This window comes from Mirounga angustirostris, unplaced genomic scaffold (assembly GCF_029215605.1).
Source record: "Mirounga angustirostris isolate CCGP_5_RB_7025 unplaced genomic scaffold, mMirAng1.0.hap1 SCAF_4, whole genome shotgun sequence".
Taxonomy (NCBI): domain Eukaryota; kingdom Metazoa; phylum Chordata; class Mammalia; order Carnivora; family Phocidae; genus Mirounga; species Mirounga angustirostris.
The window spans coordinates 162,458,822-162,475,644 of NW_026991712.1; the positions used below are offsets into that span (position 1 = coordinate 162,458,822).

General features: G+C 54.2%; 2 protein-coding genes across 9 annotated transcripts; one reads left to right on the top strand and one right to left on the bottom strand.

Annotated features, from left to right (window-relative positions):
* The first annotated feature begins 1,511 nt into the window (after positions 1-1,511).
* Positions 1,512-3,156, top strand: EVA1B (eva-1 homolog B). 3 transcript variants are annotated; one of them, XM_045895459.3, is made up of 3 exons: positions 1,512-1,719; positions 2,163-2,230; positions 2,466-3,156. In XM_045895459.3, exons 2-3 carry the CDS (start codon positions 2,164-2,166, stop codon positions 2,894-2,896), a joined length of 498 nt encoding a protein of 165 aa, XP_045751415.1. In that variant the 5' UTR covers positions 1,512-1,719; position 2,163; the 3' UTR covers positions 2,897-3,156. The 3 variants fall into 3 exon arrangements, with proteins under 3 accessions (XP_045751415.1, XP_045751414.1, XP_045751413.1); XM_045895458.2 differs by having other exon boundaries at positions 1,513-1,719; positions 2,158-2,230; XM_045895457.3 differs by having other exon boundaries at positions 1,518-1,719; positions 2,127-2,230.
* Positions 3,157-3,937: 781 nt separating this feature from the next.
* On the bottom strand, positions 3,938-16,718 carry SH3D21 (SH3 domain containing 21). 6 transcript variants are annotated; one of them, XM_045898087.3, is made up of 16 exons: positions 15,660-16,039; positions 15,341-15,498; positions 15,177-15,240; positions 14,804-14,922; positions 14,476-14,566; positions 14,248-14,303; positions 14,111-14,156; positions 13,863-13,963; positions 13,658-13,744; positions 13,451-13,493; positions 5,895-5,988; positions 5,745-5,800; positions 5,518-5,615; positions 4,489-5,366; positions 4,332-4,395; positions 3,941-4,252 (listed from the first exon to the last, which is right to left on the bottom strand). In XM_045898087.3, exons 1-16 carry the CDS (start codon positions 15,661-15,663, stop codon positions 4,175-4,177), a joined length of 2,037 nt encoding a protein of 678 aa, XP_045754043.1. In that variant the 5' UTR covers positions 15,664-16,039; the 3' UTR covers positions 3,941-4,174. The 6 variants fall into 6 exon arrangements, with proteins under 6 accessions (XP_064445525.1, XP_064445524.1, XP_054368961.1 ...); XM_064589455.1 differs by lacking the exon at positions 14,476-14,566 and having other exon boundaries at positions 3,938-4,252; positions 4,489-5,000; positions 5,232-5,366; positions 15,177-15,498; positions 15,660-16,718; XM_064589456.1 differs by lacking the exon at positions 14,476-14,566 and having other exon boundaries at positions 3,943-4,252; positions 15,341-15,571; positions 15,660-16,035.
* Positions 16,719-16,823: the final 105 nt, after the last annotated feature.

Consider the following 16,823-nt stretch of genomic DNA (forward strand, 5'->3'; position numbering starts at 1 on the left):
AGCCTCTCAGGGCTCCCCACCGCACGGACGGTAACGTCGGAGCTCCCCCGCGGGCCCCCCCACGCCCCTCCCCTGCACCCGGGAGAGAGGCGCCCGCGGCAGGATGCGGTGTCACCTCCCGCGCCCCCTCGAGAGCGGCCTGCAAGTGTGCTCCATCACCGTCTGCGTCTCGGCAGCGCCGACGCTACCTTCTTCACGGCCTGCCTCTCGGCCCTGGAGTCGGCTCCGCGAGGGCAGAGGCCTGTGTCTGTCCTGTTTCCCGCCGGAGCCCCCATTCCCGGGAGGTAGCATTTGGGGACCGGCCGCCGTAGGGATTCACACGCCGCGGTGGCCGCCCGCACACAAATGCCCCAGCAGATACCACACGAAAGTAGACACACAAAAATACAGAAAGAGGCAGAAATGCCTCCACGCGCGCTCCCAAAACAGACTCAACAGTCACAGCGACACCCAGGGGTCCTTTCCCATCCCCGTGGGAACTGGTCTGTCCTTTCTCCATCTCCATCTGCCCTCTGCTTGAACCCAGTCTCAGGACTGGAAGTGGGGGGTCTCCAGCCTGGACACACAGAGGGGGTCACTGGCCCACAGGCCTCAGGCCGCGCCTTCAGCTATGTCTGCAATTTCCTCTCCCCCTTCCTTCCCTCCTCCTCTCTGAGGCTCCCGCCAAGAAGGCCTCCCCCTCACCCAAGCCCCAGCGCAGGAAGGGGGGCCCAGAAAGGGGGGGGGGGCTGAGAGTCTGAGCAGGAAGATCACCCAGGCCGCACGCATGGATCACAGAACGCGTTGCCCGTCCAAGCCGAGCCCAGGTGGCAACGGATGCGCGCGCACCTGCAGGTTTGGCCAGGGGCAAACGCGTCTCTGCGGCAGGCTCCGCGCGGGGCACCGGGCGGCGGCAGCTCCAGGCTGGGCTCTGCAAGGCCGGCCTGCTCCCGCTCTAAGCTCCGGTCCGACATTCAGTAACCCTGTGTGACAGGAGCTCTCCGAGCCCGAGCCCTGGGAGGAGGGGAGGAGAGCCCCTCTGTCGTAAACTGACATCTGGGGCAGGCCTGAAGAAGAGGGGCTCTTCCCTGGGTGAGGGGGCCTCCTGGGAGGAAGAGCAAGGTGTAGAGAAGGGGTTAAGAGCCCCGGGCTCTAGGGGCAAAGAGCAGTGGGTTCAAATCCTGCCCGTTTTGTCAAATTAGTCAAACTCCGTGACTCAGTTTACTTATCTGTCAAGTGGCGACAATGGTACTCACTTTATAGGGTGTCTAGAATTAAATGAAAGAATATTACAAAGGGCGCGCGCGCACACACACACACACACACACAGACCGCCTGGCACCTAGGCAGAACTTCATCCTTATTATTATTTTTGTTATTAGTAGCTTGGGGGCGGGACCCTGCCACCGGCCTCCCCAGCGGTTTCCTGTGGGAGAGCAGACGGCCCCGCCGGCCTCGCTCCCCCTCCTCCCAGTCGCTCGCTCCTCTCCCCTTCCTCTCCCGGCCCTTTTCCTCCCCGCCTCCCCCCGCCCCGCCCCGCCCCGCCCCTCCTCTTTCCTCCGAGGAAACTTTTCCGCCGGCTGGTCCATCGGCCCGTGTCCGGCCCGCGCTGCCGCGGCCTGGGAGCCGAGCGGGGCAGGTGGGGCAGCCGGGACCGGACGGGGCGGGAGCGGCCGGGTCCCGGGTGTATGCGGCCGCCGGACGCGCCGGGGCCGGCAGCGGGGAAGCGGGGCGCTGACGGTGAGTGAGCTCGGGCCTCCGGGCCGGTGGGTCCCGGCGGGGCGGGCAGGATGGGAGAGGGAGGTGGCTTCCCCTCCCCGGAGCCCGCCCTGGGAGTGGGGAAGGCACTCGCCTCTCGCTCCTCCATCCCACTACCGGGACGCCGAAACCGGGCGTCATTTGGGGACCCCACAAGGAGGCGGAGCCTCCTACGGCCCACTTCCCTGACCCCTCCAGTTGGAGGGACGTCTGCGCCCAGGGAAAGGATCCCCCCAGGGCAGGGCCCAGGTCTGTAACAAAGTTAGGGAGCTGCTCTCTCCAGGGCGGACGCTGGGGCTGCGCTTCCAGCGAGGGGAGCTACCCGGAGGAGGCGGGGTCAGGATCAGCTCTGGGCTGGGGAGTGGGATCTGACCTTGCTGACCTCGCAGGCTGACAGGGGGGCTGTCCCTCCGCCCCCAGAGCAGCATGGATGCCCCACGGAGGGACATGGAGTTGCTGAGCAACAGCCTGGCGGCCTACGCACACATCCGCGGTGAGGGTGGGCCCCCGGGGGTGGGGGCATGGGCCCCACTCCACCCCTTCCCTCCCCACCTCCCTGCCCCATCCTCCCAGTCCCTCACTGCCCGATGGCGGCTACCTAATGTCTTTCAAATGAGTAATGTCCTTGTCCCCCCCAAACTTAGAACCTGGAGTCCTTCCGAAATGGAATAACTCCCACCCGCCAGGGAGCCAGGGCTCCTCCATGACTTGTGCCCTCTGACCCCCAGCTAACCCCGAGAGCTTTGGCCTCTACTTCGTGCTGGGAGTCTGCTTTGGCCTGCTGCTGACGCTGTGTCTACTAGTCATCAGTATCTCCTGCGCGCCCCGCCCGCGGCCCCGGGCCCCTGCGCCGCGCCGGGACCCCCGCAGCAGCACCCTGGAGCCCGAGGACGACGAGGACGACGAGGAGGACACGGTGACCCGGCTGGGCCCCGACGACACGCTGCCGGGCCCAGAGCTGAGCGCCGAGCCAGACGGGCCGCTGAGCGTCAACGTCTTCACGTCGGCAGAGGAGCTGGAGCGGGCGCAGCGCCTGGAGGAGCGGGAACGGATCCTGAGGGAGATTTGGCGCACCGGGCAGCCGGACCTGCTGGGCACCGGCACGCTGGGCCCCAGCCCCACGGCCACAGGCACCCTGGGTCGCATGCACTATTACTGACCGGCCCCTTTCCGCTGCAAAGAGCTCTGCGTACTGGACATGCGCAGGAACTCACAGCTGCCCCAGGCGTTGGGACTGCCCCTGCCCGCGGTGCTATGGAGACCCCGCCCCCACGGCTCCCCCAGTGCTATTGGGCCTGGATCCCCCCTTCTGGGATCCCCAGTCCTGCCAGAAAGCCCGTGGGGGACAGGACCCAGGGTCCCCAGCCCCTTTCGTGGGATCGGTTAAGAGATGACCAATGAAAACTGCATTCTCAGTGACTCAGTCTCCCTGTTACTTTTGTCCCCAGTGTCCTCCAGGCTTCTGCATGCAGGGGGCCCCAGATTGAGACCCCACTCGACTCTCTTACCAGGCTGACCACCTCCATCAACCCACCCAACACCTCAGCATACATGCTTGCATTCAGTTCACAGACTGAAAAAACACTCCACCGCCTCACAGCCTCACGCACAGAACAAGTTATCACTCGCATTCCTTCCTCACAAATGCATTCCTTCCCGTCGAAGGCCTGGGCGCACTTTGCCCCCGTTCTTCAAATGCTCTGGGATCCTGCATCATTGCAATCTCTCTCTCTCTCTCTCTCTCTCTCTCTCTCTCTCTCTCTCTCTCTCTCTCTCTCACACACACACACACACACACACACACGAGGCCCCGGGACATTGCAATCACACACACACACATAACCAGGCCCCGGGACCCTGCCCTTGACGCTAAGGCACTATTACCCCGTGTTAACCGTGTGTGCCGGAGCGGGGCTATGGAGTTCGTGTCTGAGCAGAGCTGCGTTCCAGCGAGCCCTTCCGAGCGGACCGTGGGGCCAGCTGGGAGGGGCCCCGGCTCGAGAGCAGGCCCGCCCGCCTCCTCTGGCGCACAGCTGGATTCCGGAATCCGGGCCCGCGGGCAGAGCCCGACCCCGCCTGGGCCCCTCCTGCCGGCCATTTCTCCAGCACCCGGCAGACGTCCGAAGGAGACACCCCCACCCGCCCCCGCCATCCGGTGGATAAAAATAGCCGCGCGCAGGCCTTGGGAACGGTAATGGGAGCCACATGTTGGCCAGATGTGCCCGGGAGAGACCGCCGGGAATGCGGAGGGCCCGGAGCGCCCGACCGGCCCCGCCCCTGTCCCGCAGGCCCCGCCCCCGCACGGACCAGGCAGGCGCGGGCGAGCGCGTACGCGGCAGTTTATTTTCTTGCGTTTCTCAAAGTCGTGTGCTAGGACGTGGGAGGCCGGAGCCTGACTTGCCCCCAGGTCCCTCCGTGGTCCCTTCCGGGCCCACCCTCAGTGCGTCTGTGTCTGCGTCTGCGCGTGGATGGAGCCCCGGGTCCGGGACTCCTGAGTCCCCTGCTTCATCTGCACCTAGTCGGGAGAGGGCGTTCAGGACAGGCCGTCAGGGGAGGGCCAGCCTCCAGCCCCGTGGGCTCCGCACCCCACCCACCTCCAGCAACTGGCGCTTCTCCTTCTCGCTCTTCAGCTCCTCCCAGATGTCGGTCAGCTTCCTCCTGCGGACGGGAGGCCGAGGGGGAGGGGTGGGCTGGGCAGGCTTAGAGCCCCCGGCCCCCTCCCTACCCACGCCCCTCCCCCTCCCCACTTACTCCAGCTGCACCCCCATCCGCTCCAGCGACCTCCTCAAAGACTCCATCTCGTTCTGTAGCCTCATTATATCGCCTCTGTCACTTTTGCTGTCCGTGAGATTTTGCGGGACCAGGGAAAGTAGGGTGGGAGTCTCTTGGGGGTCTGGAGTCGACTTGATAGAATGAGGATTCTTTTGAGCAGGGGCTACCTCTTTGGGGGACACCTGCTCTTTGGGGAGTGCCGCCTCTTCCGGGGTACCTTCATGCTTCCCAGGCGCCTCCTCAAGGAGAGTTGTAGCCTTCTCAAGGGCAAGCATGGACCCTGGCTTGGACTTAGACTCAGACTGGAATGGGGAGCTGTCCCTCTGGTCGAGAGGGTGTGTCATCATGCAGAGATTGGGCTCCTCTGCCATGTGGACCTCTTGGCATTGAGCCTCACTGGCCACAGGAGACTTGAACTTCAGCAGGGCTTGGTCCGGAGAGAAGTGATGGAACTGAGTGTTGTCTCTACTGGAGGCCTCTTCAGAGGGCACCTGCTCAGGGGTCAAGACCTTTTCTAGGGTGGGCGCCTCATCCCCAGGACAGACCATCTTTGGGCCAAGGACTTCATCCTCTGGTGGGACTTCTGGGGCAGGGGCCTCATCCACAGAAATGAGGCTGTCTGGGCTGGGAGCCTTGTCTAGAGTCAGGCCCTCCTGTGGGGTGGGGATCTTTGGGGCTGAGGCCTTGAACTCTAGAGTCAGGGCCTCCTCGGAGATGGTGACCTTATCTGGAGTCAGGGTTTCCTCTGGAGTGGGGGCCTTATCCGGAGACAGAGTCTTCTCTGGGCTGGGGGTCTTGTCCAGAGTGGGGGTTTTATTCACAGGAGAGGCCTTTGCTTGGCTGCTCTGCTCTTCCTCCTGTGGTGATGGGGGTGAAGTCTCAGCCGAAGGATGGGGACCTTGACAGTTTGAGTCAGGCTCCCCTTGGCCTGGGATCCTTCACCCTTCACAACCATAGCCCTGGGAACCAGACTCTGCCCAGTGGTCCCCGTGTCTCAGGGCCTCTTACCTGACTGGTTGCAGAGCGCTGCCGGGAAGCCTGGGTTTTTGATCCCTTTCTACCAGGGTGGTCTGGACCCCTGCTGAGGAAGCTGCCACCACCGGAGCCTATGAGAGCAGAACCTCAGGGGTCCAAGCTCCTCTGACCCCGAGTCTCTCCCCATCTTTGTCCTTCAGCACAACCACCCTATCCCTGTCCCTCATTCCTACCCCACTGTGGGAGGCAACGAGACCTACCCAAGTCTCGGGAGGGGCGCTTCTGACTGTCTCCACCGCTGGGTGTCCAAGAAGGCCTGGAACATATTCCCATCAGATCAGGAGGTGGGGTCAGGGAACAGCATTTCCTTTGTACCCTCCTCCTTCCCCCACCCCCACCCTGCTCCTTACTTGGTTTTGTTGGGCCCAGTAGCAGCTGTTACCAGCTTCCTGACTGTAGGGAGAGCCGATTTGGGCATCATCTTTTTTGGTTCCTTAATAGGAGCTGGGAGGGGAAAAGGGAGTGTGGCACCCATTCACTCCCTTATTCATCCATCTAACAGTTGCTGGCCCTGTCCTCTGCATGGGGGACTAGGGACAGGAGATGAACATTTGACTCTGCCTCTTCGGAACTCTGGGGAAGCCGACCACCCTTATGCCACGTGGGCATGGGAACTGTGGGAGCAACCCAAAGGGACACATAGCAGAAGACAGTTGTCAGGGAAGGCTTTGGAGGGGACAGGGTTTCATATCCTGCCAGTTTTTTTATCCATACTTTTTTTAAAAAGTAATCTCTGTGCCCAACATGTGTCTCAAACTCACAACCCCAAGACCAAGAGTTGTGCGCTCCAGGGACTGAGCCAGCCAGGCGCTTCTATCCCTACTTTTCTATCCATACTTTTCTATGACTTGTCCCCTGCTCAGTGCCAGGGCTGCCTCCCTGGTTCAGATTTCATCTTTTTCCTAGACCACAGCAATAACCTTCCCCAATCCAAACCACCCTCCCTGGAACTTCCTGGTCTTCTCTATCTCCTTCACTCCCTAAGAGATCTCACCCAGTTTTATGGGGTTAATTAGCGCCAATAAGCCAACGACTCCCATATTTTCATCTCTAGCCCCTGAACTCCAGGTTCCTATCCAACTGTCCTGTTTCCACCTGGGGAGCTAACTGGCATCACACACTTAACGTATCCAAATCTGAGCCCTCACTTCCCATCCCCCAAATCTGCCTCTTTCCAGTGTTCCCCACCTCACCCACTTACCCGCTCACGCAGATGACAAAATGAGTCATCCTTGACCTCTTTCATTCCCTTATGCTGCACATCCAAACCAGCAGTAAATCCTGATTGCTCCACCTTCAAAACAGGTCCTGAATGCAACCGCTCCTCACCAGCCCTGCCACTAAGCACTCTAGACCGAGGCACCCCCCACCTTCACCTGGACAGGGCAGCAGCCTCCGAGTGGGGCTCTGGCCACACTCCCCCTGCCCATGGCTTGTTCCCACAGCAGTCAGAGTGAGCTCGGGTTCCGCTGGGGCCGCAGACATAAGCAAAAGTAGAATATGTCGTGTGTGAGAGAGTTATTAGGTGTTACCGAGGAAGAACAAGCAGGGGAATGTCAATTTTAAATGGGGCGGTCAGAGAAGGTGCACTGAGAAGGTGACACCAGAGTGAACAGTCACAAGTGGTGACCTTTATATTTGTGGACACACGAGCAGCCCCGGCCTAGGCATGCACACGTCCTGGTTAGTCACACACGCGGTATCAGACGCGGCCATGCACACGAACCCCCTGGCCGTATGCACAGCGCACCAGAGCATAGACCCTGTAGCCCGACACCAGGCTCTGACTTCCTGCTCCACTCTGTGCCAGCCATGTGAGGACCCGGCTGTGTCACCTCACCGCCCTGTGCCCTGGGCCATGACAGTATACACCTGGTGGGGTTACTGCGAGGTCTGAGAGGACTTCACTCACGTGAGGCGCTCAGAAGAGGATGGGACATAGAGTCAAAGCTCAGAAAATGTTCACTTTGACTTCAGCTTCTAGTACTTTAGCTGATTAGGTGCTCGGTAGGGCCCTCCCCCTAGAGAGCAATTCTGTCCTCCGGAGGATACAATTTTGAGGCACTGTTGGGCCTCAAAGAAGTGGGGGAGGTCCACAAAAAAGGGAGGAACTGAGGCCAGAAGGGCAATAGGAGGGCCAACTACTGGGGCTCCGGAGCCTGGGCCTGTGATGAGGAGCCAATATCCAGGGTGCGCCCCCTGAGTCCCCCACAGGCCCAAGCGTGGTAGCTAAGCGGCAGTGCCAGCCCTGCACACCCCCTTCTTCTAGAGGGCTCTGGTGGTCTCTGGTGGTTGGTGCCCTTTGGCTCCAGGCGAAGTAGAAGCAAGTCCTCTCTGGAAGAAGGCTTCCCCTCCCGAGGCGGGAACTCCCTCAGGTTGGGATCAAGTCCTGAGCTCACACACAAAGATCACAAAACACACAAGACGGCAGGCCACTGAGAATGGGAGTCGGCAGACACGATGCACAGCAGGTACTGGAATTGCCAGAGAACACAGCTGTGCTACAGGGCATGCAACAAAAGAATCATCGGGAATAAGCAGGCAGATCTGGGGGGGTGGGGGAGGAAAACTGAGCGACTAGAGATGAAAAATAGCATTCTTGAAATAAATCAAATGCAATATAGGTTAAATAGCAGGTAAAACACAGCCAAAAAGCCAGAAAGAGAATTACTAAGCTGGAAGCACAGCGAGGCAAGGAGCAGAACATTTGAAAGCACTGGTAAAAAGAATGGATAATGAAAGGGGGTTTGGCTACGGCTGAATGACGCGGTAGACAAATCCTCACCTCGCAAGGCAACTAGAAAGCTGGACAAAACCACCATTTCTGTGCTCTGGAAGTTGACCAAAGGCATAAGATAACCCGAGAATTGTTTACGCTTGATGGCCTCCTTGGCCGCACCTGCCCCCATCCCTGCCCCTGCTCCCGCCAGCCTGGTCTATGCAGACGCTCTGCTCTGCAGCGTAGGGCCGGCTGCAAGGATTGGCAGCTTCACTGCCACGGTGGAAGAGAGGTCACTCAATTTAGGGTGTAGCCTTGGACTTGGCATTGGTTTCATAGATAGGACACCAAAAGCACAAAACAACCAAAGAGAAAATAGAGACATGAGACTTCCTTCAGATGTAAAACTTCTGTGCATTAAATAGGACACCAGTAAGAAAATGAAAAGACAGCAGGATGGGAGAAAATATTTGCAGTCTACGTCCGATAAGGGACTTTTCTCAAGATATATAAAGAACTCTAGAAGTCAATAGTCAAAAGTCAAATAACCCAATTAAAAAATAGGCAAAGGACCCAAACAGACATTTCACTGAAAGATATACAAATTGGCAATAAACCTATGAAAAGATGCTCAACATTTAAGTGGGTAGAAAAAGATGATGCGGAACCATAATGAGATACCACCCCACACTGACTAGAGTGATTATAATAAAAAAAGAGAGTAACAAATGCTGGTGAGGATGTGGAAAAAGTAGAACCATCATGCATTGCTGGTGAAAACCATGTGACAGTTCTTCCCAAAGCTACTACAGAGCAATCATAGCACCCAGAAATCCCTTTCCTACGCATACATCCAAGAGAAATGGAAACATGCCAACACAAAAACTTGCACACAAATGCTCATACCCCAAAAAGTAAAAACCCAATGTCCACCAGCAAACAGATGGATAAAATGTCGTACATACCCACGATGGAATATTGGGCAACAAAAAGGAACGAAGTACAACATATACTAGAGAATGGATGAACCTTGAAAACAAAAGGTACAACAGAAAGGTTTTTCTCTGGGTCATGAGATGGAGCCCCACATGGGGCTCCATGCTGGGCGTGGAGCCTGCTTGGGATTCTTTCTCTCCCTCTCCCTCTGCCCCTCCTTTCTTTCTCTCTCAATCTTAAAAAAAAAAAAAAAAGTTTTTTTTAAAGTATTTGAATATATTAACAACTCTGATGAGACTGAGCAAGAAAAAAAGAAAAAATAATTATTAAAAATGAATAAAAGACTAAGTGCAGATACAGACTATGAGAGAATATTATGAATAACCTTATACAAATAATTAGAAAACATTGATGAAATGTATAATTATAAATATAATTCACTATTGATGTTGGCTATGCCAACATCTTGGTTTCAGATTTCTAGCCCCCAGAACTGTGAGAGATTAAATTTCTGTTGATTTAAGCCAAACAAAACAAAGAAGAAGAAAAAGAAAAAGAATTTCAGCCAAACCTTCCCATAACTATTAAAGAAATTAAAAAAAAAAAAAAAAGGAAGAAGAAATTGAAGTCATTTAAAATCTTCCCATAATGGGGGAAAAAAAAAAAAAAACAGGGCCAGATGGATTACAGGCAAGTTTTATCAACTCTCAAGGAATGATGATTCCCATTTTTTTTTCCCCCCAAGTAAACTCTACCCCCAGTGTGGGGCTTAAGCTCACAACTGAGATCAAGAGTCATATACTCTACGGACTGAAACAGCCATGTGCCCCCACAATGATTCCCATCTTTTTAAGATCTACCAGATAATTAAAAAGCAAAATGTATACCCCTTAACTCATTTATGGGGCCAGTATAATATTCATAATCAGAGGAGGAGAGTAAAAATAAATGCAAAAATCTTAAGAAAAACTGGGAAAATATTCCAATGGTATATGAAAAGATAATAAAACCATGACCAATTTGAATTTATCCCAAGAATGCAAGGGTGGCTTAATATTAGCAAATTCTACAAATGTCAGAGAAATCATTTCAAAAGATTCATATAAACAATTTGAAAAAATTCAACACACACTCTTGATAAAAATTCTAAAACTAGAAATAGAAAGGCCCTTTCTTAATCTGACAAAAAGAGTATCTAAGAAAAGATCTAGGGGCACCTGGGCGGCTCAGTCGGTTAAGTGTCTGCCTTCAGCTCAGGTCATGATCTCAGGTTCCTGGGATGGAGCCCTGCTCAGCAGGGAGTCTGCTTCTCCCTCTCTCCGCTCATGCTCTCTCTCTCTTTCTGTCTCTCTCAAATACATAAATAAAATCTTTAAAAAAAAAAAAAGATATAAGTAAGTCTCACTGTTAAAGGAGAAAAGCTGGAAACATTCCACTTAAAATCAGGAACATGGTAATGATGTTTAACATGACAACTTCTATCAACAGTTTTGAGCCCCTAGCCACTACAGTAAAATGAGAAAATAAAATGAAAAGACATAAAAAGTGGAAAAGATAGAGCAAAATTGTCATTAGTCGCAGATGACATGACTGTCTTCATAGAAAACATATTAAGAAGCTAAAGACAGGGGCACCTGGGTGGTGCAGTCGTTTAAGCTTGGGCCCCACACTGGGTTCCATGCTCAGCATGGAGACTGCCTGAGATTCTCTCTCCCTCTCCACCTGCTCCTCCCACTTGCGCTCTCTCTCTGAAATAAATAAATAAATCTTAAATAAAAAAGGGGGGAGGCCGTGTGGGGGGGAGGGCGCGCCTGACTAGCTCGGTTGGTTAAGTGTCTGCCTTCGGCTCAGGTCATGATCCTGGAGTCCCTGAGATCCCATGTTGGACTCCCTGCTCAGAGGGGAGTCTGCTTCTCCCTGTGCGCCTCACCCTGCTCATGTTCTCCCTTGCTTTCTCTCTCTCTCTCAAATAAATAAAAAAATTTTTAAAAAGCCTCTACAGATAAATTGTTATAAATAATCAGTTTTTAGCACCATGACCGGCTATAAAATCAATATACAAAAATCAATGCATTTCTATATTCCTGAAATAAACAGAAGGATATTTTAAAAATAAAATTTTAAATTTATTTATTTATTTATTTATTTTTAAGATTTTATTTTTAAGTAATCTTTATATCCAACATGGGGCTCAAACTCACAACCCCAAGATCAAGAGTGGCATGTTCCACCAATGGAGCCTGCCAGATGCCCCTATTTAATTTTTTAAAAGACACAACAAAAAAATCTGAGGTATCTAGAGATAAATCTTACAAAAGTTGTGTAAAACTCACAAGCAGAAAGTAATACATGGTGCTGGAGCAATTCATTGCCCATATGGAAAAAAGTATAATTGGGTCACTCATTAAAAATCAATGCCACAAAGATAAAGGCACTTAAAAACAAAAGGCAACACTTTAAAAGTTTTTTTTTTTTTTAAGATTTATTTATTTATTTGAGAGAGTGAGAATGAGAGAGAGAGAGAGAGAGTACATGAGAGGGGGGAGGGTCAGAGGGAGAAGCAGGCTTCCCGCCGAGCAGGGAGCCCGATGCGGGACTCGATCCAGGGACTCCAGGATCATGACCCGAGCCGAAGGCAGTCGCTTAACCAACTGAGCCACCCAGGTGCCCCAACACTTTAAAAGTTTTAAAGAAAATATAAATGAGGGGCGCCTGGGTGGCTCAGTTGGTTAAGCGACTGCCTTCGGCTCGGGTCATGATCCTGGAGTCCCTGGATCGAGTCCCGCATCGGGCTCCCTGCTCGGCGGGAAGCCTGCTTCTCCCTCTCCCACTCCCCCTGCTTGTGTTCCCTTTCTCGCTGTGTCTCTCTCTGTCAAATAAATAAAAATAAAATCTTAAAAAAAAAAAAAAGTAAAATCTGATAAAACCAAGTGTTGAAGAGGATTTGGAATAACAGGATCTCATACACCAATGGTGGAATGGTAAAGTGTACAATCACTTGGAAAACCAAACTGACTTTATCTCATAAAAGTTGAACATTCACATACCCTACAATCTAGAATGCCACTCCTAGGATGATATCCTAGAGAAATGATGGTATCTGCACACCAGAACACAGGCAGAGAAATGTTCATGGCAGCAGTATTTGTTGTAACAAAAACTAGAAACAATGAAAATGGCTAACAACAGGAGGAGACCAGATACACACATAAACTGTGGTAAATTCCCTGCAAGGAATATTATATAGCAGAGAAAAATTAATGAACTTACATCTAGATATGACATAGATTAATCTTAGAAATATAATGTTGATTGGAAACAGCAAGTTCCAGAAGACTATAAACATGATACCATTCTTATCAAGCTCAAAAACAAGCAAAAATCAGTCAATACATTATTTAGGCACATACATAGGTAAACAAATTTAAAAACTCAAGGGAATTACAAAAACAAAATTCAGGGGCGCCTGGGTGGCTCAGTTGGTTAAGCGACTGCCTTCGCCTCAGGTCATGATCCTGGAGTCCCTGGATTGAGTCCCGCATCGGGCTCCCTGCTCAGCAAGGAGCTTGCTTCTCCCTCTGACCCTCCCCCCTCTCATGTGCTCTCTCTCTCTCATTTTCTCTGTCTCAAATAAATAAATAAAATCTTTAAAAAAAAAAATTCAGAATACTGGTTATCTTTTGGGGGGAGAGGAGGGAGCAGAATGGGAAGGAAAAGGAGCACATACATTAGCAATACTCTAGTTCTTGGTTTGGTGACAGATCATGAATGTGCACAGGTCTCCATTATTAAGTTTTAAAGCACATTAGGTACAGTTTTGGCATGTGTGAAATATTTCATTAAAAGATAAGTAAAACATCCCCACGGAACTATTCATTGACATATTTATATGACATGCAAACATACAACACAGTCTCAAAGACAGACACATTGTTCCATTGTACTGTGTACATTGTACAGACACACTGTACTTCCTTACAAAATGAAACAAATCTAAACACTTGATAGCCATATTCTCAAAACACACAAAGAAATATGAACACACACAAACAAACACATTCCTACACAATGACCCACATATATACCTACCAGGTCCTTAACCCACAGAGCGATAGCTCCTAAGGGACTATAATACTGCACCACTGGGGAGCTGTGGGTGTTTATGGCAGCTAAACTGGTGGGGCCCCAGAGAGCAAAATCCCACTCCCACCCTTCCCCCCAACCCAAATCCCAGGTTTCCTGGGCACCCACCTGATTCCCGAGACACCATTTTCCGTGGGGTCAGCTTCTTGATCTGTGAAGAAGACAGTTATCAGAATCTGAAGAGTCTCTACATTTCTAGATCCACCATCATTTAGGGGTAGCCTAAATGTCCACTGAGCACCACCACCCCCAACTTTGTCCAGAGTAGCCTGCCTGCCCCCCACCCCCAACCTGAATGCCTGGCTCCATACTCACTGGGGGTGGGGGGAGCACAAAGTTGTCGGGGAAAACTCCTCTTCTGCCTTGAGACTCTCCTTCCCACCAGCCCTTATCCTCTGTGGTCTAGGAGAACAAGATACCATGGGGAGGTGAGCCAGATCCCCAAGCTCCTTCCTTTCCAGGTCCCATGGCTTCTCAACGTGCCCTTTCTGGTCACCTCCCCTGCCCTGTGCTTTCATACCTTCCTCAGTACTTTCACCTCGTCCCCCCTCCGCAGCGCCAACTCATCCGGGGCCTCAGGCTGGTAGTCGAACAGGACCCTGTAGATCTCAGGGCGAGAGACTATAGCGGGGGTCAGTCCATCAAAGCCAACTCCTCTCCCCAGGTCAGGCGCTCCCTCCCCCATCAGCTTCGTTGAGTGTCCCCCTTCCCCAAGTCAGCTAGGCTCGCAGGAGAGGGTTCTGAGGAACCCTTTGGCTGGGTGCTCACCTGTCCGCAGGTAGTCTGGAGGGCTGTCATAGGTCAGACTGCTCAGCTAGTGGGGGGAAGGGGGAGGGAGGAACAAGCTGAGTCTCCACCCCTCCAAGAGGAACTCACCATGTCTGTGCCCACCGCACCCAATTTACCTTGGGAGGCCGCTGGGTACCAGGGCTGACTGAAGGCATGTCTGGGTTCCCGAGGCCTGGTGGGGACAGTGAAGTTAGGGGTTGTGCTAATTCAGTTTAGATCATGGGGGAGGTCAAAGGGGTCACAGGGTCAGGATGTGTGGATCACAGGCTCAGGCCACTGGGTGGGTCACTGGAAATTGCAGTCTGGTCACAGGGGTTCATGGGGTCACAGGGTGCAGGTCTCACTTGGGGGCCCACTGTCCAGCAACTCCACAAAGTTGGATGGGAAGGCTCCCAGCTGCCCGTTCTTCTTCCCCAGCCACCAGCCGTCCTCAATCTGGGGAGGAGGAGGACGCAAGGCCATCTGGTTCTGCCCCAAAGGTCTCTCGAGAATTCTTCCACCCATATTTCTGCCCGGATTCTGCCCGATGCCCCCTCCTCCCTTGCTCTCTCTCTTTCCCATTTCTGCGCCCCTCACCAGCCCCAACGCCCACACCCTCTCTTCACACATCCGTCACCCACGGACTTGCTCCGACATCTCCGCCCAAAGCCTCTCATCACTTCGTCCCCTCACCTCCTTTATCACTTCCACAATCTCCCCAGCTTGCAGCTTCAGCTCGTCCGCCTGCTCCGGACTGTAGTTGAAGTTCACCTTGCACCATCTTTGGGGGCCCCGAGATTTGGCGGGGCGACCTGGGGTTAGACGAGAGAGAGAAAGGCCGCTGGAGCCGCGCGCCCCAGTCCGCTGAGCTGGGAGAGGGGTGGGCCGGGAGCGCCCCAGCAGGAGCTCCAGGCCACGCCCCAAGGCGGAGCATTGTACCCAAGAACCAATCACAAACCGCGGAGTGCCCGCGCGGCCCCGCCCAGAGCCGCGCCGGTCACGGCCTGCCTGGGGTGGCCGGAGCCGCGCAGACTCCGCGCGTGCACCCACCCGGCCTGGCGCTCACCTCGGCGGCGCGCACAGCGCGGGCTCGGCGCCTCTCCGGCGCCGCGCAGAGACTCCGGGATCTCCTGGAAATGAACGCAAGGAGATTTGCGCGGGGAGGCGGCTCTCAACTCCTGGGGGCACGCATTGAGACCCTCCTCCACCCGACCTGCGGCCCGGTCTTACCTGCACCAAGCGCTCGGGAAAGAGACCACAACGACCCCCCAGCTCTCCGCGCAGCCAGCCCCGTGAGGGCCCCTCGCACACCTGCCGGACCACGTACCCGGGCGCCAGACTCAGCTCGCCCTCCTTCTGCGCGCGGTACTCGGCCAGGACCAGCACCTCTGCGGGCGGAGGACGGGACGGGGGCGCAGCTCAGAGGGACCGGTCCGGGCACACTGGCTTAGGCGCGAGTCCCTGGCTCCGCGTAAAGGACAGCGGGAGAGCGGGTTGGTGGTGTAGGCTTCTGTTGCCTTTTCCGTCACCCCAAACCCTCTGCACATACCCATAGCTTCCAGGTCTCGCTCCAGAGCCGGGCTGGGAATACAGTGCTGTCCCGCAGGCAGCCGAGTACTGGGCCCGAGTAGGGTGGGACGAGCTGCGAGGTTGTGAAGCAAAGGAGGCGGAGACGCTAGCGGATAGGTCGGCCCCAGGTGCTGGGAGTGGGTGTGAGAGAGAGGGTGGCCCGGCTCAGCAGGTTTGGCCCCCAACCCTGGGATGAAGACTCCAGGGTCTCTGGCCAGTGCTGGGGCCACAGCTCCCCCACATGCTCTTCCTGGCCTAGTCACTTGAATTCCAGTCTAGCCGTCTCTCCTCCTCGCAGCCTTAGGCTCTGAGGTTCCCACCCATCGTTGGCACAAAGCCTTTCCTGGTCTATCTTCTCCCCGCTGGCAAGCTTGGAGCTACGGGAGAAGAGGTGGGAGAGGCGCATACCAGGGTGGGGCCCCCAGCAGGCAGCGACTGCTCCGAGGCAGGCCCTGGGTGGAGGGGGCGGCTGCTCTTGGGCGCACACAGCTACTGCTGTGCTCTGCTTTTCCTGCAAGGCACCATCTCCCTATAACCCCACCCCAGGTCACAGGAGGAGTGCAGAGACCCCTGCTTCCGGTCACCGGGCTGTTTGGTTTCATAAAACACATCCAGATTCTCCTTGGGAAAGGGCAAGAAAAAAGGAACTTTAGGAGCTTTCAAGGCTCCTGCTCACAGCCAAGGCCAGGGCCGGCAAGGCCTTAAGTTTAGGACCCATCTGGTGCCAGCCCCACCCTGACTGGACTCTCTGGTAATCTTTCTGCTCAGTGGTGAACACAGAAAGCTGAGCCTGTTATCCACGACACTTGACCTCTGTCCCACCACTTTGGAAGCCAAGTCCTTGCCCATAAAAACCACAGTGAAAGAATCTGGTTCTCTTAGGATGTCCAAGGTACAGGATGAAGTAAAACCATCAGGGTGGCAATGAGTTATTAGCCAGCAAAGGGTGGCCCGGTCTCCTCCCAAACAATTGAGCATGGCACTGATAAGGATGGGACTAAGCAACAGGCTTTCGGTGAAAGCCCTGACAGTTTTGTCTTTCAGGTTTCTTGAAGCTGCTACAGTAGATACCTCCCCCCCAAACACACGCACGCACACACACACGCACACATACACACAACTAAGGGTGACAATGACCAGAGTC

Bases quoted from the DNA above. Each gene is read 5' to 3' on its own strand.
- EVA1B (XM_045895459.3), top strand. From the start codon at position 2,164: ATGGATGCCCCACGGAGGGACATGGAGTTGCTGAGCAACAGCCTGGCG. The intron at 2,231-2,465 runs GTGAGGGTGGGC...TCTGACCCCCAG, and splicing joins GGCCTACGCACACATCCGCG to CTAACCCCGAGAGCTTTGGC.
- SH3D21 (XM_054512986.2), bottom strand. The intron at 14,304-14,803 runs GTGAGGGGACGA...TGTCCCCACCAG, and splicing joins TTGTGGAAGTGATAAAGGAG to GCCTCGGGAACCCAGACATG. The intron at 4,253-4,331 runs GTGGGTGGGGTG...TCTCCCGACTAG, and splicing joins AGAAGCGCCAGTTGCTGGAG to GTGCAGATGAAGCAGGGGAC.